This window comes from Crinia signifera, chromosome 4, assembly GCF_055691185.1.
Source record: "Crinia signifera chromosome 4, ASM5569118v1, whole genome shotgun sequence".
NCBI classification, from domain to species: domain Eukaryota; kingdom Metazoa; phylum Chordata; class Amphibia; order Anura; family Myobatrachidae; genus Crinia; species Crinia signifera.
In genome coordinates this window covers 275,995,162-276,019,869 of record NC_139220.1, presented here as the reverse complement: position 1 = coordinate 276,019,869, position 24,708 = coordinate 275,995,162, and the positions used below count along the sequence as shown (strand labels likewise).

Genomic DNA, 24,708 nt, shown 5'->3' with positions numbered 1-24,708 from the left:
AATCAAATTAAGTAAGGTACAAAAATAAAGGCCTTGGAGTGAGAACGTGGATAGAGATGAAATACCAGCCAATCAGCTCCTAACTGTCATGTTAGAAGCAGCATTTGGTACTTTATCTCTGTGAACATTATCTCTCTTCAAAGCTTTGTAAATAAAGTACTATGGCACCTGTGCTGAAGCATGGACATCCTTAAAACCTGAACTTTAAATCGCAGCATTCAGTATTCTCACAAGCCTGTATACTGGTGTTTAAGGTCACCTTCCTGTTATTTCTGTGCAATATCACCATCTACTGCAGGAAGACCAGTCCATCAATGTGAATTAATAACTCTTTAATAATTAAACAATTTAGATATATTTACAATCATCTCACATTGTACCTTCTTCTCACCCCCCACCACCACCATGCCTGAGGAAAACAAAATAAAAACATTTCCCTTCTTCTGGAACTCAGTAAACAGCAATAGATTAGAATTTCTAAATTCTGCTTAATTTCCACTCCCTGAGCGAGGTGGTTTTGGTCTGCGGCACTACAGACCGGGCACTGCAAACGCAGAAGGAGACGCTTTATGGCTTGTGCATACAATAAATGCTACATTTTCTGGAAAACAATATTATAAGCACCCCTTTAGAAGTAAAGAGCAAGCAATTAAAAAAAAAAAAAAAAAAATTCCCGTCACCTAAAGAAAAAGAACCACTTGGGGGCTAAACTGATATGCAGACATTACGGGCAAGATATCTTTATACCTCAGCTTTTGCAAGCTAGCGATTGTCGGTGGTTTTGACCCCACAAATGTAAAACTGCAATAGGATTAAATGCAAAATGAGGAAAGTATTGCATTTAGTATTGCCATGTTATATTTTGGATTAAAAACTGGTTCCGCCCATAACGGTTAGGAGTAGGGGTGGGTTATTTATAAAAGGCTTGTATATGTTTGTACAGCTTCTTCTCACTCTGTAATGCCTCCCCCCTGGTTAGATTCAGCAGGGGTATCCCTACAGCTGCACCCTCAAACTAATGCTTTCAGCATCATGGCTGACAATCATTCAGTAATTAGCCACTGCAATGACCAACTGTATGCTCTAATGTCCATTCAGGTGTGACTTAGGGGGCATAGGCTATTTTTGCTTATTTACTAAGCGGTTTGTCTAGATCGCTTAGAAATGAAGCACACATCGCCCTGTGTATGCCACGTCTCCATCACACACTCAGTGCATGCATTTAATATTTGGCTAGATCCCTTAGCACGGATTGCCCCCTGTATATGCGGCTTAAGAAGAATCTGCTATATATGACACCGGGTACAGACAGCTAATAATGGACCTAACTGATCTACACCTGGGAGCACTACTGAATGAGAAGGGGATTATACAAACTTTCTAAAACGCCAACTAGTGCCTGTGCAATGGCATTACACTTATGCCATCACAGGTCCCTTAGCACTTATTGAACATTAACCCATTGGCATGAACACTTGTCACTCCCCCAAAGTACCATTAAAGGAAACCCTTGGTTGTTCTGCTTATAGCAGAAAGTGTAAAAATAAATATGTGTGCGTCATACACACAGACTAGACTGAGCCAGAGTGTATTACAAATATAATTCCTTGACAATGTACCTCAGTATACATTTCATTAATCATCTATCCACTTTTTTCCAGGTCTAGTAGAAATATGCAGCAATACTGTTTTACTGTGTTTTTTTTTTTTCTTCTTTAAGTTCAACATGGGATTCAGAACAGGCCAAGTGCAAAATAAGAACTGCAAAAAATAAACATTCACATATCTACTTCAAATACGAGGCAGGACTTTTTTGTCCAAAATAACCCTCTGGAATTGTTTTTGGGAAGACTAGAGTGCAGCAGTGCAAATAGCAGAGAACAGACAACGCAGTGCTTTATAAGGACAGTAAGGGAGGAATGAATGATACACACAGGGGAAGCTTGGGGTAGACCGTGCATTAACTAGAGGCCGACATCATCCGCACTGTCCAGTGTATCCCCAATAATGCAGAATAAGCCCAGAACCACTATTCTAAAGTCTGACACTGAACTTGGCTGTCAGTGTTGTGTGAATACAACCTATCAGTGGGGACAAATGATTGGGACACAGGTCCTAGTGTTTTAGTCCAGTGACAGACATGGACAAAGTGACATTTACACATTGGGAAAACTCACCTTTCGCCATGTAAACAACTATGAATATAAAAGCAGCCTGTGAGAAGGTTCTGCATGCTACCTCAGTGCAGACATAGGTGCCGCTCATGGAGCGATGCACATGTCAGTAATATAGATATTCCCTCGTTAGTCCTCAATAGTCAACATGTGACCAGAACACAATACTAGTGGTGATATCATGGCTCTGGTTATGGTTACATACTGATAGTACCAGGAGTGTTCACACTGATGGAAAGCTACACTAAAGCAGAAGACACCTGCCGAGACTGGTCACCGTCAGATCCATGTCGGGTACAAGGAAACCAGACTCCAGAGGGCAGAGTAGTAACAGATAATCACCCCTAGCTTCTCCCCAGAGGCTTCACGAATAACAGGAAGACCTTCAGTGGCCCCTTCTGAGATATCAGACAAGTGGTGGTTATAAGAATGAACAATGATGTGAGTCGAGCGCCCACATATATAGGAAGACTAAGCACTACCCACTCCTCCCAAAGAAGACAGACATATACATCCCCTTTTTAGAGTTGGGGGTCTCCAGTGCACATGTAGAAATCCTTCCCTGAGTTGATGCTCTGCACAGCATCACACCATCCCCAAAGTACAGCAGAACCTCGCTCTGCCAGTTCCCCTTTGGTAGTCTAATGTTCTCCTCTAGACAAGTCTATGTTCCAGCGCTGCAGAACATTGCTCCGATTACTGGCCCCCGACGGTCTGGAAAACATCATAATGAACAGTCCGGAACAGGAGGCTGACAAAGCTCTCCCCATACAGACATGACAAGCGCAGCGCCACGGCCTCCAGTCTTCATGGAGGTCTGCTCTTTGTCACTGTAGGATAAAGCTTTGCATGCAGTATACGGACACACCGTTATCCAGTAAGATATAGCAAAGTCGTTCTCTAGGCTGATCCACTGGTAGAGAACAGGAAGAGCAATGCTACGGCAGCGCGGATGGTGTTGTCAAACTGCATTGTGATGCAGGCTGTGCTGAGAGTTCCTCTGATTCAGGAGACTGGTGGTTTCATCCACCAATACCTCACTGTGCTCTGACAAGGTGCCATCAGGTTTATGGGTTCCTCCCTCGGGGGACTGAGGGCTACTATCCAACCGGGAAGACAGCAGGGCTCCTTGGTACTGCTCCCTTGTGATCTGTAAGTAAATGCAGGTTAGAAAAGCAAAATAGCAAAATACACGCAGTAAAACTATTTTCTAACTGGCTCCATTTACTCCATAATTGCGATAAAATGCTCCATGTTAATTACTCGGTCAGGGCCAGCTCAAAAAGTGATAGACAACCAATCAGCTCCTAACTGCCATGTTAGAGGCTGGGGTTTAAAAATAGTTAGGAACAGCTTGGCTGGTTGTTTGATTGCTCTCCACTTTATCACTTTTTGAAGTTTAACGCATCTGGCCATCTATCTCCAGCAGGGGTGGGGATCATTTGGTCTACAGCATTATGGTCGACATGGGAAGAGGTCGAAAAGGTCATTAGTCCGACAGTCAAAATGTCGACATGGAGTTTTTCACTGTTTTTTTACCTGAATGTCAACAAGGACACAGTTTAAAGTGCACCGCTGCACTCGCAATGCGACGGGCACGGTGCCTCGCTAAGCTCGGCACACTATTTTATTCTCCCACCACGGCCTAGTGGATGGTAGGGCATGAAATACCGCCTGTCGGCACATGTTGGCTCAAAAAACAGTGAAAAACTCCAAGTCGACCTTTTGACTGTCGACCTAGACAATGTCAAACTAACGACCTGTCGAACTAATGACTGGGGAAAGGTGTGTAGGAAAGTAATGACAGACTATGCTCTAGGCAAGTTTGTATAATGCAATAAATAAGAGCAAGCATTGTAAAAGCCACAGGGATGAATGCTGTAAAACACATTTATGAGTAGAATGTCCTAGTAAAAAGGTGCAATGAGGGAACCTGGACTGGCACATTAATCCGGCAATGTGTAACCACACTCAAAGGGCAGTATGTAAGAAGTGCAATGCCATTTGTGTGCTGGATGCAGTATCCGCTCTGACATCACTGACCAGAAGCATTCAGTCTGACGCTACGGACACAGCATGACCATTGCTAGCAGTGGCAGCATATGACATCACCCCACAACAGGAATCTAACAACCAGGCACAGACAGGAAGTAAGAGTAACTTCCTGTAAAGACTGCAGGAAAACCACCTATGCTGACTGTGCCGCTATGAGAAAGGATGCTTACTACAGGTATAGACCGCTACCATACATAAGGGAAACTGCATCAAGCAAGGATAATCCCCTTTCTGAACAAAAAGGTTATTAATGCTTTAATGAAATGCATTAAAAAGGCAAAATGATCTAATCAGCAGCTCCTGTAAAAAACTCTATGGCAGCAAAGCATTATGGGCCCTTACGAAGTAAGGAAAAGGTCAGCTTTTTGACGCTTGCCCCCTAACATAGTGGATGGTATTCAATCTGGGATTCCGACTGTCTGAATCCTGGGCCATTTTCGTCTGATCTGGCAGTCAGAATTCAATGTTCTAACTGTCGAAAAAAGTGAGTGGATCGGCGAAAATGGCCACAGATTGTCGAAAACGGTCCGTGAATTTCAACAATCTGTTTCCGACAACGCAGATGCCTTCAATGCTGTTGGTAACGCCAGGCTCGAACAACCTTAGAATGTGCAATGGGACAGCCAGTAGGCATGATTTATCCTATCAGCACTAGGCTAATGCACAATGGCAGCGGTTCTAAAACTGTGGGTCCTGACCCCAAAGTGGGTCCCCACCTGCTTAGAATGGGGTCGCGACTCCATGTTGGTGACCATCAGGCTGATGGCTTTTCTAATCTCAGTCAATGATTCAAGGAGTCTGAACAATCTATTGGATTGTCTGTTATATTAGACTCCTAACATCACTTTGTGCCTCCACAATGCTGCCATGTATGTGCTGTCTGCTGACTACACATGTGATGTGATGACCTTCTGTAACAACTTGCTGGGGTCCCGTAAATATTTTTATTGTCTGATGGGATCCCAGAGCAAAATAGTTTGAGGACCCCTGCACTATGGGACTGGCTGTAAGCACAGGTGGTGAGTTTTTCCTCTAACCATTTTCAGATATTGAAATTTTATTTGGCATTGTTAATCAGCATCACATTGAAAGGACAGCGATAAGTGTTGGGTACCAGAAACACCAGAAGATTGCAGACTCACCTTTACATACTGCAAGTCACTGAGGGCTCGAACGCTGAAGTCCGCTGTATATTGCACTTGGGCACTGAGCTGAGTGTTGCTGCCGCTGATGGTTGAGGAGATGGAGTTTGAGCGTTCATGGCTGAGGGATGAGGACCTGTTCAGGCTGCCCACGTGTGACGGGGAACGGAGCTCTGTCACGGGTGAGGTGGGAGGAAAGATACGGCAAACAGGTGAGATGCTAAAATTATACGGGGTGTGTTTATCAGTACACGCTATGCTAACAGTCCTGACTGGTTGATATGCAGAGAATAAAGCTTCTTGCTCATCTGGCCATTTAAACAGGAAAAACAAAGCAAAACATTGCTTGCAGACATTATTACAGTGTGTGAACGGAGTGTATGTCCACACAGGAAGGAAGACACAGCAGGCACCATCTGATGGCATTCATGTTAAAGTCATTGCTCAGTCATCTGAAATATGATTGGTGATCTGTGACCTTTATACTCACCCTTAGCTATAATATTGGAAATATAATGGTACATAAGAATTTGTACAGATTCTTAATGTCACACCAGAAAGTAAAATACCTCAGTAGTCTGGCCTTTAATACCACAGAGAGCCCAATCCTTAAGGCCCCCATACACTATGCGATTTGTTCCCGATTTCACTCGATTCAAATGGATCAGGCAGTGAAATTGGGCCAAATCGCATATCTAGACGGTGCAGTCTCGTGCGGGACGTCGAACTGGCTGCACAGAAGATTTAGCAAATCTTCTGTGCAGTCGGGCAGGGGATGCTGCGAGGCGGGCAGGCGCGGCTTACGCTTTGAGGAGGGGAGGAATGGGGCACACAGAGGTGGCGGACGCCGGCGAGGGTAACAGAGAGCCGGGCAGGAGGAGGTGGAACAGGGAGCTGTCACTGCTGCAAGGAAAACGAAAAGCCCATACAAATGAATGGGCAGCCTGTGATTGGCTGAGCACTCAGCCAGTCAGCAATTGGCTGAGAGAGCGCTCAGCCAATCACAGGCTGCCCGTTAATTTGTATGGGCTTTTCTTTTTTCTTGCAGCAGTGAAGCACCATGCTTCGGCTCCCCCTGCCCGGCTCTCCACTCGCCGGCGTCCACCGCCCCTGTGTCCCCCTCCAGCTGCCTTGGAGCGTCCCCTGACCACCACCTCCATGTCCGCCACCCCCATGCTCCCTCCACCTTGCAGCTTCCCGGGAGTTGCATATGATAAATTGCATGCACATCAAGTGCCTAATCGTGTGTCCCTCTCCTGGGGAGCTGTAGGGGAAAATCAGGTCCTAAGGACAAGTCGGACTAATGTATGGGGGCCTATAGGGGAAAACCATTCTTGATCACAGGTGACTTAATTAGTACCCCAGACATTTCAATCTGTGCTCAAGCATGAATATCCTTAAAATCTGTTTTTTTTTATACAGTTTGGAAAAACCTGTCTAGGCGATATGTGACCTTAGGCTTATTATATACACAAAAAAAAATAAAAAAACGAAAATTCACAATTTTATATTCAAAAAGTAGAACAGCCCTCCTATCCCACAAGTTATAAAACCTGACTAGAGAGAAGACAGAGAGGGGGGAGTTTCCAACATATCTTCCTGTTTGAACACTCATTGACAGATTTCAAAAGGACCGGTACAACTAAAATAGAATTTGGATTATATAAATGAATCACTGCCAACATTCAGGTGATGATATAAAGGTTACAGAAGTACAAAAAGTACGATCCTATTGTTGAGGGACATATTTTCTGACGCAGTGAATGCAGTGGGATTAATGATAGGAGCTAATCTTTCACCAGCATTAAACAGCTGATAGAGAATATACAGGACTCTGTGGCACAAGAAATAGTAACTTCTACACACACAGGCTATGATTCAGACCGGTTAGCAAGGCTGCAATTTTTGCAGATGTACAAAACGATGCCGCTCTGCAGGTGATGCAAATGTAACATGTGCAGTGCGAGCGTTAAGCTCCCATACACCTTTCATTTTGGATGTCATGTTACAAACTCAAAACTTAATATTTCCAAAACACTCCAAAAAGTCTAATCCATGCTCTCATCTCTCGCATTGATAAAAATTGACCCTCACCGCTACAAATAAGGCAAGGCGACACAAAGTATGGACTTTGATTAATACATTTATGAAAGTCTAAAAGCCCCCTATACATTTGTGATACCCCTGCAACTCCCCGGCGGCTAGATGGCATGCGATACGACGTATGTGGTACTTTTGCATATGTATCGCAAGTGATCGCATTCACTGCACCAGTATACGATGTAAGCCTGGTGCAGCAGCCAGGAGCAGCCTCCAGCAGAAGAAACGGCCACTTATAATTTTGGTTTCAGGCTCTCCACAAATAAAGATCCCTGGGTCAAAGAACAATCTTGGTTTGATTGTAGCCACAGACTGCCCATGTTGACCCCTGTACAATGTCAAAAGCTCTTACAATGGGCATGTGAGCAACCTGTTTTGTAGGTTTAGGAATCCTTTAACTCCCAGTCTTTTAGCAGAGATTGCATCCATGGACCATGGAGCACTGGGAGAAGGTAGCCTGGTCTGATGAATAATGCTTTATTAAAAATTATGAGGACGGACAAATGTGTGAGTCGTTTACCTGGGGAAGAGACAGCACCATGATGCACTATGGGAAGAAGGCAATCTGGTAATGTGACGCTCTGGGCAATGTTCTGCTGGGAAATCTTGGGTTCTGTAATTCATTTGGATGTTATTTTGACACATACTATCTGGCTATCCTGATCTGTGGCATCTCCTCAGTCCGTGTTGAAGGTTACTGACTTCTCATACCACAGGAAATGGATGAGCATATTTTTGCCTGTGAATTAATGCAGACAGTCCCCTCATGGGTTTCATGCTTCTGGCCAAGGTTGGTTGTTTAACCCTCAGGTATTCATCACTGCAGTCACTAATCTGTGTAACATGGACAAGCTCAGCAGTCGTGGGCACAGAAGCTCCTCACAAACACCCCCATATGCACTGCACCTTCAGAGTAGCTGGTGTCTCCTCTGGAGTGCATCCGCTGCAGGGACCCCACTGCGGCGCTGCTGCTCAGGTACCACTTGCCTCAACCCGTGCTGGGACTATTTACACCAGCCTCTACCCAGGTCCTAGCGGTGTTCAACCCAGGTCAGGACCTGGGTAGAAGTCCTGTGTAAATGTACACGGGTTGACCCATTTACACTGCCGCTGACCTGGGTTTTTGCGGTGGTGTAAAAGGGGTATTATTAAGCCTGGCGAAGTGAAAAAGTGGGCGGTGATAACAGACCAATCAGCTCCTGTCATTTCAAACCCTGCATGTAGCATGACATTTAGGGGCTAGTTGGCTGGTGCGTGATCACCAGCCACCTTATGACTTCACCAGGCACAATAAATCTGCCCCCCAGAGAAGCAGCAATTTACATGGAGGCAAGTAAATATACGTATCTAGGGTTTGAAATTAAGAAAAATCAGAAGTCCGCATTGCGCTATAGGGGAGACATAAACCAGCCGAACTGGGCTCCATCGGTTCGCACACAACCAGAGAGATTTCAGGGATTAACTGCACACTTTGAAGCATCTGCTTAGAAAATTGGGACATATCCCCCCATACTGTTCTATCTTGGGAATAACATAAGAACATAACACCATAGATTACCCCAACAGTTATATAAAGGGGAAGTGCAATGACAAATGCTCATAATACGCTCCACCAAAACGCATGTGGATTAAACCAAAAGCTTCACAATTCACACAAGCGCCACAGCAGCTATGTAACAAAGACAACTTGTGTATTAATGACACACACACAGCTCCACACACGGTTATACAAGCTTTGTAGTCTCCAGTCTGCTGTGACACCCAGACACGGCAGCCACACACTGTCCCTGCGGTATGTGCCAGTAACATGCACACATTATACATACACATGCAGTTTTTTACCTGCTAACCTTGTAAACAGAGACCCCCTTTTATGACGACCAGGAGCTAGTGGGGGGGTTGTGAAAGATGAGAAATAAGGAGGAAGCAATACACTCATTTCAGTCCATTGCCAGTCTATGTGGCGTCAATGGTGCCCCCTGGAACCAGGAGCATCAATTATTCAGCAAGAAACAGGGTGCACTCACCATTTGATGATGTGATATTCATGGCCATAACACCGTAGTAAGAGAAGGCTCCAGACTCAAACTTCATATTCTCTTTCCCAGCCTCCACCTCAACCTTGCCCTGTAAATGAAGAGAAAGTTACACTGTAGTTTACACTGAGTGTGGGCCTAGTTGCAAGCCCTGCGGCTTTAGTAATAACGCCCCTCTACTAACTGCTGTTTAGCGCACCAGTCTCCCATGCAACCATTCCCAGTCCAGTCCACACCAGTATACCCAGCACACCTGTAAGATAAGGATGAAGTAGTCGGCTATCTTGTTGCGCTGGTACAGGTAGTGTTCCGGCGCCTTCTTTTCATCCTCATTGAAATGCAGCTCCTGCACAACATCTGGGTACTTCAGCAGACGCAGGAGCGTCTTCTCCGATACCAAGGCGGGTGCAAACAGGGACACCTCTGCAAAGTGAGGACAAGCCAGGGGTGAGCAGAAGACCAGCGAGGATGAATGGAGAGAACAATGACAAAGTTATGTCTACTGTTACCTGTGGATAAGAAGCGATGGGCAGCAAGGAGCAGCTGGGGGGATATTTTAACTCTTAGCTCATGATCTGGGTCTTTGAAAACGGAGAAATCCTTTTTGTCCTGTCGACGACCAACGCGTTTCTTACTGCGATTATCAGCTGCCGGGGAGGAAATAGGACAGTTGAGTAAAGCAATACCATTGCGATAGTCACAGCTTTTTTCAATAGGAGAGTCTTCAGACAACTACAGTGACAAGTGATATTAGAACCATATTCCTTGTGACGATAAAGGGCCAGGTGTATCAAGTCTTAAAAAGTGATAAATGGAGAGTGATAAACAGCCAGCCAATCAGCTCCTAACTGCCATGTTACAGGCTGGGTTTGAACAATTGCAGTTAGGAGCTGATTGGCTGGTTGTTTTTTGACTCTCCACTTTCGCTCTTTTTGAAGCTTGGTGCAACTGGCCCATAGTGTGTGTCTCAGTGGTAGCTGAGGAGGAAGGCATTACCTGTGATGCAGATCATGGGTCAAACCTCACAGGCCCATGTCATGCTCCACATTGCTTGTGTTCCTCTGCAATCTCTCAGTATATTCAGTTTGCCACCCCTGGTTGGTGCACGCTGAAATGCTGGTGCCAGCAGCTGGTTAGACCTGGCAGGAGCTACAATTGAATAGCTCCATTGAACAACTGAATTCCCCCCCATAGGGCGCACCTCTCACCCTGGCTCCTGAGCAGTCGAGTTTTTAGGTTTATCTGGCTGAGTTAGAAGTTTGACAAGTTTTGCGCTCCTATTTATAACAGGATATCTGGATCCGGCACAGATAACTGATCCTAAATAATCCATACTGATCTGCCATCGTAATGCTTCACTTTTCAATGAGAACATTTGTTTCTACTGAATAGTCTTTTAGTCTCTAGTGATTACAGGGTTTCTTAATCACTGAAGGTAATAATACTGTGTATTTACATAGAAGCTTTATCTTGTGCAATAGCTCTGTTGCGGACACTCACAAATGATGACACAAGAACACTGTTTGCCCACCCAGGCTGCTGTGTACCACTCAGCCAATACACTGCAAATCCTCAGATATCATCTTACATCCAGCAAAATAAAGAGTCAGCCATCCCCTCCTTACCTAAACACTTACCAGCAAAACATACGTCAACGCTTTAAAAAAATATAATTTTTTTTTTCTCTGCAGCCGTTGACACTGAAGCTGCTCTTACAATACTCCTATTGTATAGTGCCAGCATAGGCCTTTCATAAACCAGGATTTGTCACTACTTGATAGAACCATATTCTGAAATTACACGTATTGTATCAAATGTCATCGACAACGAGAGAAAAAAAACAAAAACACAAGACCATCATCATGATAAAAAAAAAAAAAAAAAGAGAAGATGACTCAGAGACCTCACACTGGAGGTGTTTAAACTCAACAGAAAGCAAACCTGTCCCATTGTGGCACTGTCAGAGCCCGGGACATCCCACAAAGACTCCACAGCATTATTTGGAAACTGCTAATTCCACAACACACCCCACACCACATGAGAGCCTGAATAATGCCATCCAGAGGGAGCAGAATTTGCAGCGTTTACATCTGAAAATAGGTTGTGCTTAACAGCAGCTGTGGCTGCAGCTACAGGTGCTCCTACCATGCATCAATACAAAGGGGATGAGTAACTTATAGAATCCTATTTGATAATCTGTATTCTGATGTACAGCCACCCAGCTTACAACAGTATACTAAATCGGTTTAACTGTGTTGCTTTTTGAAAGGTCAATCCTGAATAGTATGCTGTATCCAGCACTTGGGTGACAAGGCATGTTAGTATTCTCTACAACAATGGCTGTACAGAAATAATTCAGTCACAGGGCTCAACACACAAAAGGCGTGAAGCTGCCATGACCTAACGCTTGGGGTATGTTGCCCAGGGCATGGGATACAGGATATCTGTCCTTCTCCAATTGCTACCTTGACTCACATACAACAGCAGCTAGCTGATCCATGCACAGAATAACATAATGGAAGGCTGAATGACAAAGCAGGCTCAGCAGTGGCACATCAGTAATCTGATGGTAACAGGCGTATGAGCAGTTCTCTGGGGATCAGTATGAAATCTTGGTGGTCAGAATCCCGACCGCTGCAATGCCGACAAGGGGGACAAAGTGCCGGCATTCCGGCGTCGGTATTTCAACCGCATCCCGCTCTCTATAGGTAAATATACAGGTCTAGCACTGAGTGAGGGAGAGTCAGTGATGCAGATGGAAGGGTTAATCAGGATGGAGGACTGGGGTTAATGATGCAGGAAGGAGGACAGGGTTGGGTTTAGCTATGTTGATTGAGAAGAGGTATGTGGTGGACTAGAAGGGATGTACAGGTCATCTGATGTATGGTCTGCTATTAGCAGATACCACACAACTTAAAAATAAAACACTGGTTTATACATTTTCTATGTGGCTCCCAGATTTCAAGAGTTTCTATCAAGCCCTGGTCTACACTCCACAACTCTTTCTCCATGTGTGCTGGGGGTTTAGTAGTAACCTGATCTTCAGCCAGAGTTGCCTTTTTCCCTCTCAGACGCTGCCTGTACATCACAGCATATGAGGCTGGCATTTCTGTTCCTTGAATAATTGAAGTGACAGAAAGAAGAGCACCCTGTCCTCCTATTGATTAGCAGCAGTGCTGGCCACATTTATACCTGCCAGGAGTTTATATGTGTAATGTGCTGAATCTTTGGAAGCATGTTTTCACTTACTATAAAGATCCGATTCATCCAGAATCTCCGATTTGATGATTTCTTCTATGACATCCTCGAGAGTTACTAGACCCATCACCTCATAGAACGGATCGCCCTCTCCTTCACTGTTTACCTTCTGTACAATGGCCAAGTGAGACTTTCCTGTGGATGATGGGAGAGAAACAAGTCACACGGTGTATACACAGATGTAATATTCACTTTCCATGTAGGATTAAACACAGACCACTCAAGTCTTACAGTCGCCACCTAATCCCTCACCCAAGTGCATGCGGCTGAGACAGTGTATGGCAGAATTCTCCCATAGACATTTTAATTACAGAAAACAAATACAGAGATAATTAAAATAAACGTTGTGCAATCTCATATACAATGTGTGCCGTGTACAGGGGATATTACTTGGTGTACCGAGTGCCAGGCAGGTAATAACAAGCTTAGAATCATCACCCACCAATGTTTACTGAAGGGTTAAGGACTTCTAGACAAAGACAAATGTAAGTGGGGGCAAGGGGCACCTACTGCCAGCACCAATGTGTACACAAGGTCACCGCTTCCTTAGACTAAACAATAATGGGCAGCATTGTTTTTATACCTGTCAGTATAATGTTTTATTTCCTGTGGTAAAACGATTCTCGCTGGCTGGGAAAAAATAATAGGCCTTTATTCCTACAGCGCTGATTGCAGGTGTTACCAATACAACGGAAATGGGCACCTACAGGCCCAGTGGTTTATGCTACCATGTCAGTCCAAGGTGGTCACAGTGGTCCAGATATAATCAGGAACATGATACATTGAGATCTGATTAACCCAGGCATGTCCAAACTGTGGCCCTCCAGCTGTTGTGAAACTACACATCCCAGCATGCCTTGCCAACGTTTTAGCTTTCCCTAATAGCAAAACTGTGGAAAGGCATGATGGGACTTGTAGTTTCACAACAGCTGGAGGGCCATAGTTTGGACATGCCTGGATTAAACATTTTACAGAATGAGTTTCTGGAGATGTAGATGTAGAAGTTCTACACTTCTGGGCTAAGTCATAAAGTACAACTATATACAATGGTACAAAACTAATTCATAAAGTACAACTATATACAATGGTACGAAACTAATTCAATCACAGCAATAAACCAGCTGACACACCAATGTTGCAACACCAACACTGCAAAACAATGAAACAGCTTTACAAGCAGAACCACAGAGTTTTTTTTATGCAATGAGAGAAAAATAATAATGTAAGACTTGTGAGCCCACAAACAATGGTCAGAAAAACACAAGTGTCAGTGCATGACGTCTACCTCCACCATGCAGGGCCAGATTTGTGCCTAGGCCCGTGAGGCACCGGCCACAGGGCGGCACCAATTAAGGGCGGCAGGCAGGCTGACATTCTGTTAAATAGCAGCATGGCAAAGCGGGTGGGCAACGGCGAGTGACGAGCGCCACCGCCGCAGACATGAATTATCATATGTCGGCGGCAGCGCCGCTCGTCACCCGCCACTGCCCACCCATTCTGCCATGCACATTACATCACCGCTTAGTGGCTGGGTCCGACGGTCCCCCTGGGCGTCCAGAAAGGGCTCAGGCTCACTGCTGCTGGCTCCCACCCATTGGCTACTCTACAGACACACAGTCTATTGGCTGTTGTGTATCCAGCAGTTGAGCTGAGCGGCGCGCAGATCCTCCCTGCACTCAGTCGGAGAGAGAGACTGACAGAGACACTGTGCTAATCACTGTACTAATAAGTGCCTCCCTCCCTCCGGGTCCTCCGTACAGTGAGCAGTTAAATTTTAATGAAATATATAAATAACAATGTATATACATATATGATTACATTAAAATAGGGGGGAGGGCACAAAAATGTTGTGCCTAGGGGCGGCCTGACCCCTAAATTCGCCCCTGCCACCATGGCACTCACCCTTCTTGAACTCCTCCAGCACAGCATCCAACTTGGTGTCACTGAACACGAAGTGGACAGGGTGACTGTAGAAACGGGTAATGGTGCTCAGGGTGGTGCAGTCATCGGGATCTACAAAGGCCAAGTCTTTCACATAGAGGATGTCCACAATGTTGGAGCGCTCATTCTCATACACGGGGATACGGGTGTAGCCACTCTCCATGATACTGGACATGGTGTTAAAGTCTAATATGGCATCATTGGTTAGCATGAAGCAGTCCTCCACCTTGGTCATCACGTCCTCCACGGTCTTTGTGCGCAGTTCCAGAGCTCCCTGGATAATATTCATCTCTTCCCGGACCAGTCCGCTATACGGCTCTGTAACCTGTATGAAAAAGAGAGACCACATTAACACGGGTAATGCAACTCACAACAGAAAGATAGGGACCAAACGCAGGTTGTACAGCGCAGATACAGGTGCTATCACGGCTACACATAACCGCAGCAGCTATAGCTAGATAACAGTCCTGACAAATAAACAAATCGATTCTAGGTAGTAAAACGGCCATAATGCAATACAAAGTACAACCCTATCTGTAATGCTGCGTCACATCTGTAAGCTTCGAGCAGTGCCGTAAGCAAACACAAGCCCTCCACCACCTACTTCTCTGAACTTCCCAGATGAAGAACTAGAGCTTGCCACAGTCATGTTGCGTTCATTCTAGCACCATCCATCTTCCAAAACCTGGCCCTTATTCTGATTGACGCGGACTTTACCGCATACTTTCGGATCGCGTCTTTACGGCGTCTGCGCATGCGTGGAGAACGCAACGCGCATGTGCCACGCATTGACTCGGTACCAGTTCGGCCAGATCCCGTCCAGAACTGTTCACCGCTATCATTCGGGAAATAGGGGCGTATTATGGGCGTCATGCGGAATGACACATGGGCGTAGTTTCAAAGTGGGCAAAACGGGGCGGAAACATGGGCGGACACGGGGGAGTACACTTATGTTGGGGGGCGTACATTCGGAAACCACTCCGAATGCACGCGATCAAAAAGGGCAGAAATGTGCGGTGTCCACAAGTGTACTATTGCTTTGCGGACACCACTCGTTCATGCGCTAGGCGAACGTACGCCTAATGACTACAACCATTAACACCTGAACCCAATAGAATCTACTCCTTTACTCATTACTCACTAATAGGCCGCTTGTCAGTGCTTTAATTGAAACCATTGCACTTACATTGCTGTAAGGGTTAATGTGTGCAATGCATGTGTTAGGCATGCTTGTAAGGATATATTGGAATCTAATTGATTCCAATTCCAAATAAGCAGTTTTTTATGAGGATAGGTAATTGAATAAGTGGGTCATGTGATGTATTGCAGAAGATACTTCATAGTGGGTTGTTTGGCGTAAATACTCCGCTTACGTGCGGTAGCACCGCTTGGCTCCCGTTCGGATGCGGTATTCCCGAGCATACTCTGTAATACTCTGTAATACCGTGCCGAATCGGAGTGTTTCTCCCGCACACGCATGGTTTGTATGTCGTCCGTAAACACGCCCTGTTCTTAAAGAGTGAGTCCGTCCGAATGCGGAGGACACGTGGGCGTTTCTACGGACGATGGCCGCATGCGGCAAAACACCGTTGCGTGCTGACCGCTCCGTAAGAATGCGGGAATTTCCGCACAGATCAGAATAAGGGCCCAAGTGCGGTTCCGTTTACCTACCTGGGGCGTGTGTCTCGCTCTTGTGGTGCTCCTAGCACAGTGTGGTGTATATTTCAACACTGATATGCACCACAGCAGAGAAAGACACCACAGGCAGGGAAGAGGAACCACACATGTTTTCAAAGGTGAAGGATGTTAGAACATGGGGCAGACAGGTGAATGCTTAGGGTGTCACTGGTCCAAAGGGGCATCCAGCAGGCAGCATAATGGAGTCAGCCCATTGGCCCGCTAGGGCATTCAGTACTGTGCCCGGACATTAGCCTGAGACCAGATAAGACCACAAAATGCAGTGCCACCCAGGGTGACACGCCCCCATCATGGCTTACTGATGTGACCCCAATGTCTGGCAACCGGACTGGCTGCAATTTAAGGGTGCACCATTAGAATACTGCCAAAGGTGCCACACTGGTCAGAACCAGGTGTGTGTGGAAACACAAGTGCCAGCAACCTCTGACAGCATGGCCAGCAAGGTTACATGATTACATCCCCCATCCTCCCTCATACAGACCTTGAGCATCTCCAGGAGCTTCTCCCGGTTGTAGACGGTGCCAATCTCCTGGCCGAGGACGCAGTCCAGCAGGCGGCTGACCGGGTAGGCCAGGGGGAAGGTGAGCACCATGAAGATGCGGGTGAGCCACAGTGTGTTGGCGCCCACGGCCAGGCCGTGCCGGGAGCACAGGGCCTGGGGAACGATCTCGCCCAGCACCACGATGCCGGAGGTGGAGGCGAGGACGGCGGCGATGCCGGAGCCGATGAGCTCATCCAGCAGCGAGGTGAGCGTGGTATTGACCAGGACGTTGCCGAGTAGCAGCGAGCAGAGCAGGTAGTTCCCCTTGCGGCGCACCGGCTCGATCTTGGCGGCGTAGCTCCTCTCCCTCTCCGAGCCGCAGCGCTGCACCACCCGCAGCTCCATGGGGTCCAGCGCCATCAGGCCCAGGTTGAGGCCGCTGAAGATGCCGGAGAGGGCGAGCAGCACGGCGATGATGATGCCCTGCAGCCAAATGGGCAGGAAAGGCCTGTGCTCCTCCAGCACCCGCAGCCGGCCCTCCGGCCCCGGGTGCAACGTCCAGGGCAGGCCGGGGCCCCGGCGGGTGCACAGCGCGTACACCCGGGTCTTCTGGCTCTTCCGCAGCAGCTGCACTTCCAGGCGGAGCACCGCCGCCGTGCCGCCCCCCTCTGCCGCCTCCTCGCTGACGTTGAGCCGAGCATCGCGCAGCAGATCCCGGGTGTCCTCCAGGCAGCTGCGGTTGTCCTGCGGCCCCAAGGAGACCTCTGTGAAGGCCAGCAACTGCTCGCTGTCCGGCCGCAGGTGCAGCCCGTAGAAGCGCAGCTGGAGCCGGCTGCCCTCGGTCACCTGCAGCTCTCCGCTCTCTGACAGCCAAGTGTGCTGGTCACTGCTCGCCAGCCTGAAGCCTAGGATGAGGGGCAGCTGCTCCGGGCCCGGGGAAGGGGAGGCCGACTGGGCGGCGCACGGCGCCAGGGTAAGCAGCAGGAGCAACAGTGTAGGGAGGATGAGAACGCCCGGCCAGGCCATGGCGTGTGCGACTCTGTAGGGCCACAGCCGGGTTTGCGACGCCGAAGCCACGCCCATCCCTTATGAAAGCCACGCCCCGTCGACGGCTGTGTACCTTGAGGACACGCCCCCTTCCTTGCAAAAAAACGTATTCTCCTTCCCCTCTCATATACTGCCCGCTGGTGTGTCTGCTGACGTAGACACACCCCCCCAGCGCAGGGACCGCCCCATGGCGGCTTGCGTTAACGCCCCCACCTTGGTAGGACACGACCCTCATACGACAGGTCACACCCTCGTACATGATAAACAACGCCCCTTACATCACAGCTTCCCGCCCAATTTCTACAAATCTGCGCCCTGAGTCTGACTGTGTGGTAAACAAACAGTGAGAACATGCACTGTGACTGCACACAATCACAGCCAACACACTTACACATCGGTCTCTGGTGACAGTAGCAAAATGCTCTGGAATTTCTGTCCATAAGTGTTTTTAACCTCTGTGTAATGAAGATCTCACACACATGTATTGCACAGAAGACTATCATAGGCCCTATTATTCCTTCCCCACTTTAAGGGGTCAACCCTATTTGATGCAAGGAAGGGGAGATACTTTGCATTGGTAAGGAAATGCTGACGGCACTGCACCATCCTAGTGGCCTGATCTCGCCCAGCACGCCATACACACCAATGTATTGTACAGACGGTATACTGTCATTAGGTCAACATCAATTGGGTCGATCACTGAAGGTCGACATGGATAAAGTTAACAGGCTTTTAAGGGCAACACAAGCATTAAGTCGACAATGGCAAGGTCGACATGAGTTTTTCAGGGTTTTTTGAGCCGACGTGTCGACAGGCGGTATTTCATGCCCTACAATCCAAATAGGGCATGGAGTGAGAACAGAATAGTCTGCCAAGCGCAGCGAGGAACTGTGCCCGAAGCATGGGGAGCGCAGCAAGCCTTTTGATAGGGCATAGTACACTTTGACTGTGTCCGTGTCGATATTCGGGGGTAAAATTCATGTCATCCTTTTGGTTGTCGACCTACTGCTTGTGTTGACCTTCCAACCCTGTTGACTATTACATGTATCGACCTAAGCCATGGCGCCCTTCAGTAGTCGACTCAATTTATGTCAACCTAATATGGGTCCGCCTAATGACCCATACCCGTACAGACCTCGGATGCTACAGCTTCTGCTCTTGTAAAATTACAAGTGGGGGCATGTTCCCTGAATAACTCCCACCCTTATCAATTTTGGAGAGACATTCCCGACATCTAGCAGTTTGATTATTCTTCAGGATTGACCATCAATGGTGAAAAAAGTCATCACGCGTGGCCGCCTATGGGTAATCCATCAATGTTTTTTCCGCCAGTGGTTGAAAACCATCCACCATTGATGGTTACCGCGGTGATGGAGAACTCTACTATCAAGAAGATGGGAGACATTTCCACAGTTCACTAGTGCTACACTGAAGGTGTAACCAACCATAGCTGCTATGATGCAGACCTGCCCTATGTGTGCCACAGTTACTCCTCGTTAATTAAGAAACAATCGGGAGCAAATATACTAGTGTACGCTCCACTGATATATATCAAAAGATATTAAAATAATCCAATAAATTAACAACTGTGGGTCATATAAAAACTACTACTTAAGGCTGCTCCCAGCGGTAATCTGGAAATTGCCTAATTAAACACAAATGGGAGAATTTATATACAATTAAATTCTTACTAATAAATGTATATATATAAGAGAGTGCCACACGATTGTAAAGCCCTGTACACACACATCGATTTGCTTTTGATTCAATGTTAGATTTGATTTTCTATTCGATCTGGCATTAGATCTTTCCATTCGATTTTGGCATTAGATCTGTACTTTTGCTTGAGATATCGAATTCGATATACATTCATGGTACATTGTACACATTCGATTTACTAGATCAAATTCGATATTTCCTTAGCTACACAGTAGATTTTTCTGTTTGATTTTGTGAAAACGGGAGCGCGAATCGAATCGAATGTAGATCGAAAGTGACACAAAAACCATTCGATTTTGTTTAGGATTTGATTCGATTTTTGCTTCTATAAGCAAAATCAAACCGAAAATTGTGAAAAATCGTGTACAGGGCTTTAGATTAAAAAGGATTTTATTTTAACAATAATTAATATCTTAGAAAATAAAAATAAATATATAAAAAAAAAACTCACTACAATACACAATGTAAATGTTTAATAAAACTCCTAATAGATGTATATGTATATTTAATAACATTCAAAGCGACCAGCTCCGGAGTGGTATTAACTATATATTTAAGGAAAACCACCTTCAATAAAGTGTCTCGTGCTCCAGAAAGTGATGTCCCAGCGGTAATTGAGGAGTTGTAAATTGGTGGGTAGTTCTCCAATGTCACAAAATGGTTATAAAGGAAGGTGCAAATATGAAGATAGTATCCAAGTTATGATGGTTTTAATCATCTGGCATAATGGTGGATAACAACCCCTCTGTTATAAGTAAGCAGCAATACCTTTAGGTGAAATAAGTATGACTCCTGCAGCAAGGTAGTCGATAGCATCCAGACAGTTCAAGCCACGCACGCCTGGCGGCTGGCGCCTGTTGACAAACCTCCAGTGTTGTAGTTAGCAGGGGGCTAGCCTTCCAAACCTGATGGTGGAAGCAGGTATATCGGAGACAGCTCCATTGCTTTAGATGGTTTTAGCGATGCACAGATATCTCAATGCCAGTGGAGGGAAAATGGATCCCACCTCCACCGGCATTGAGATATCTGTGCATCGAAGTTTGGAATGGGACCAGGGTTTATCGGGTGTGTGCAGTTGTTATACTCCTCTTCACGTGCTAGGGTATCGGCAAATGGGTACATATCATCATTCCCGCTATCCAGGGGTACCAGGCAGGGCTGTCCTCTGTCCCCTACTCTGTTTGCTCTGGCAGTAGAGCCACTCGCTTGTCTTATAAGACATACTCAAGCAGTGGAGGGTTTTGAGGTTGGCTCTGTAATGGACAAAATAGCGCGTTATGCAGACAATATACTATTATTCGTATATACTATTATTCGTTTCCAAATATGTAACCACTATGCCTCTGATATTAGACATTGTAAATACATTCGGCGGTTACTCTGGCCTGTTGATAAACTGGGACAAGTCATGCCATATGCAGGCCCATGCCCAAAGGATCCACACATCCCACTTCCAATTAAATGGGTAGATAAATTCAAGTACCTCGGTATTTGGATCTCCAATGATCCCAAAGATTACATTGCGCAAAACATTAAAATACCTGCAGTCACGGGTTGCTGTTTGGGGGAAAATGCTTCTTACAGTCACCGGCAGAATTCACCTTATTAAGATGACCGCTCTACCCAAAATGCTGTACATATTACAACATTCTCCAATCTATCTTCCCCAATCTATTTTCAAACAGATAGATGGCATGTTTTCCTCCATTATCTGGTCTACCAAGAGGGTGAGAATTAGCTTGAATACCCTGACCTATCCATGGGACTCGGAGGCATGGCGATGCCTAACTTTCATATCTACTATCTTGCATCACAACTCTCTCACCTATAAACCTGGGTCCAGGACACCACTGGCCAGGCTTTGCCTTCGCGCATGGCGTCTAATTTAGTCCCGGGGCTTACACCTCTTCAGGTCCTCCTGTCAGGGAATGCTGCACTAATCAAACTACCCCTAGTTACACAAGAGGGCGAGCTCTGATATGCAGGCCTCGGGTTGGGATCCAGAGACCCCGATAGATGGTACATTGGGGCTCAAGGAATTGAATGGGAAGCAGCTATGGGTGGTCTGGGGGAGATACAATATAACCTCCATTGGTCAACTCTACTCTGATAACGTGTTTAAATTCTTCCAACAACTGCAATTGGATCATCCGATACCGAATGCATATTTCTTCCGATATTTGCAGTTAAGGCACGCTTGTATTGCCCAATTTCCCCAGAACTCACCCACAATTCAGGAAGCCCCGGTCAAGTCCCTACTCCAATCGTTAGGGAATTCACGCCTATTATCTAATATTTACCCACGCTGCTCACCTCCCACCATGATAATATTCTTCCGACGCTGAAGTCGCGTTGGGAAGTGGACTTTTGCCCATTGTCCCCTGAGTCTTGGGAGTCCGCTATGGCCAGTGCTCCTGTAACATCCTCCTCTGCACGCTTTCAACAAATTCAATTGTATATATTACATAGAGTATATCTCACCCCTATCCACCTATTCAATATAGGAGGGAGGGCTGATTCTAGGTGCCCAAAATGTACTCTCACAGATGCCACATTCTGGCATTTGCTGCGGACATGCCCTGTGATTGCGGCCGTCTGGCAGCAGGTTATTCGGGCTATAGTCTACAGAAATTCCTAATAATGCGCTATCACCTTTAGTATGTGTCTTGGCATCCTTTGAGGATGATGCCCTTGACCAATGTGCTCAAAGATACATCAACAACCTATGTATGCTAGCCAAGTTGTGCATAGCGAGGACGTGGCTGGCTCCCAATGGCCCATCCCTCAACGCATGGACTTTAATCTTCAATGGTGAGGTTCATGATCATCACTGGCAAATAGCCTAAGCCATCCAATTGTCACTTACTCAGCAATCACCCACTGAGGTGTACTCTCGAAACTGTCACGTAACCCATAGGATGACAAACAGACATAGCATTATACTTACACCTTGACAGACAATCCTTTGGCTCTTGTAGGAAAGAAGACAACATCGTACCTACCCTATCACAGACATGATTCACAGTAGAGGTGCCCATACACTTTGGCCACTTTTCCCCCGATTCCAACGCATCAATCTGAGAAATTAAAAGTGCCCAAATCGTTTGTGCCTAACCTCCGATTCCGATCCGATGCACCGTCCTGTCATCAGTGTAAGTTATGCCTCAGGTACTTGTTTCCTTGTCCCCAATTAGGGATGGCTGGCTCTAGTCTGTCTGGTTATATATGGATGACCTGGGCCTATTGTTCCGATAACTTTATTCCCTTTAGGGGTACCCCCTAAACAGGGACTAGTGCAGTGGTTCCCAAACTGTGTGCCGTGGCTCCCTGGGGTGCCTCGGGACACTTGCAGGGGTGCCCTGGGTTGGTGGTCAAGTACCAATTCAAATTATTTATGGTTAATTATTTGTGGGCAAAACCAGTGCTGGCAGCTGCCAATAATAAAATGTGTACAAACAGAAGCAAATCCTGCCCTTTACCACATAACTATCTCATATAAACCCAAACTACTTCATGTTATATTTATTCTGCTTTGTTTGGGTGGTCCTAGGGGTGCCGTGAAAAAAATTCTTATACTCTAGAGTGCCGTAATTCAAAAAAGATTGGGAACCCCTGGACTAGTGTCCTCCTATATGCACCACAGGTCTAAGGCCTGACTTGTGCCACATACCTAATGTCTGCCTAACAATGGGCAGGGTTCAGGGCCGGATTATGGTCTGTCGGTGGCATCATCCCCCCCCATCCATGTAGCGCTGGCAGGTGGGAGGTCCCTGCGGCTGATGGGCAGTCAGCAGCTGCCTGGGTCCCTGCGGCGGATGGGAACTAGTAGCGTTACTAGTTCCCATCTGCCGCAGGGACCCAGCCGCTGACTTCACATACACCACAGGGACCCCTGTCCGCCAGCGCTACCCGACCCCGCGCTGCCAGACGCCGCTGCCTGCCACCCACCACCAAAGCAGTGGGGTGGGGGCCCAATAAGTGTTGGGGCCCTGTGGCTAATCCGCCACTGATAGGGTCAGGTGACTTAGGCCTAGCATCCAAAACCACCTTGGAGTATTGTGGAGCCTAACCTCCCATTGATTCCCAAGCCCAATGCCTTAACCTTTGCCCTCAGGTATAGTGCCTGGATACCCAAGTAAAGCACCACAGGCCTAGTGCTTGACTATCCCCAAGTGTCTAGTGCATGGGTCCTCAAACTGCGGCCCTCCAGATGTTGTGAAACTACAAATCACAGCATGCCTTGTCACAGTTTTGCCATAAGGGAGTGTTAAAACTGTGGCAAGGCATGCTGGGATCTGGAGGGCCGCAGTTTGAGGACCCATGGTCTAGTGCCTTATCTCTGGTGGTTTCAGGAGGGAAATAGCACACAGGTGGGCCTGAACAAGGGCCTACCTGCATGGTGGGAGAGGCTACAACAATCATAACAACCATGCCATTGCAGTGGAGCTGTCAGTGAAGGATACACTTTAGCTCAGTGTGAATGGGAGTTGGTGGAGCAGGTATTAAGTCAGTTTGATGCTGAAGTGGTCCACCGTCCACATACTGTAGAGTGGGGTCTCCTCACACACATGAGAGGGGGGGAAGGTTTTGTGTTGAGGTTGGAGAAAGGGGTGAGAACTAGAATGTGGAACGGTAAATGACAATGGGGGGAAACTTACTAAAATCAGGGTTCTTTTTCACATGGGATGTTGCTATGAGCAACCAATCAGAATCTACTTATTTATTTAGCACTTTCTAGAAGATAATAGATAGTATCCAATTAGTTTCCCATAGCAACATCCCATGTGAAATAGAACTCGCTTCTTAGTAAATTTACACCAATATTAAGAATCATTTATTTGGCGATACTGGGCATATTTGACCTGGACCCTCGCATGACGAAAAAAAGCAAAAAACTCTTAATGGCCTTGAGCGCAGCGGGAAGAAAAACTATCCTCCAGAGTTGGATTGACCATACCCCCCCCCCCCACACACACACACAATTTCCCTTATTTTTATCAAAACTCCACTTCTTATTCAGAATGGATTGCATACCTCCCAACTGTCACGATTTTAGA

General features: G+C 46.6%; 1 protein-coding gene across 2 annotated transcripts; it reads right to left on the bottom strand.

The window, feature by feature from the left end:
- Nucleotides 1-315: 315 nt before the first annotated feature.
- On the bottom strand, nucleotides 316-18,022 carry CNNM4 (cyclin and CBS domain divalent metal cation transport mediator 4). 2 transcript variants are annotated; one of them, XM_083184616.1, is made up of 8 exons: nucleotides 16,886-18,013; nucleotides 14,668-15,031; nucleotides 12,757-12,900; nucleotides 10,017-10,154; nucleotides 9,761-9,930; nucleotides 9,499-9,598; nucleotides 5,372-5,544; nucleotides 316-3,324 (listed from the first exon to the last, which is right to left on the bottom strand). In XM_083184616.1, exons 1-8 carry the CDS (start codon nucleotides 17,966-17,968, stop codon nucleotides 3,136-3,138), a joined length of 2,361 nt encoding a protein of 786 aa, XP_083040742.1. In that variant the 5' UTR covers nucleotides 17,969-18,013; the 3' UTR covers nucleotides 316-3,135. The 2 variants fall into 2 exon arrangements, with proteins under 2 accessions (XP_083040742.1, XP_083040743.1); XM_083184617.1 differs by lacking the exons at nucleotides 316-3,324; nucleotides 5,372-5,544 and adding an exon at nucleotides 6,490-9,358 and having other exon boundaries at nucleotides 16,886-18,022.
- Between the last annotated feature and the right edge of the window lie 6,686 nt (nucleotides 18,023-24,708).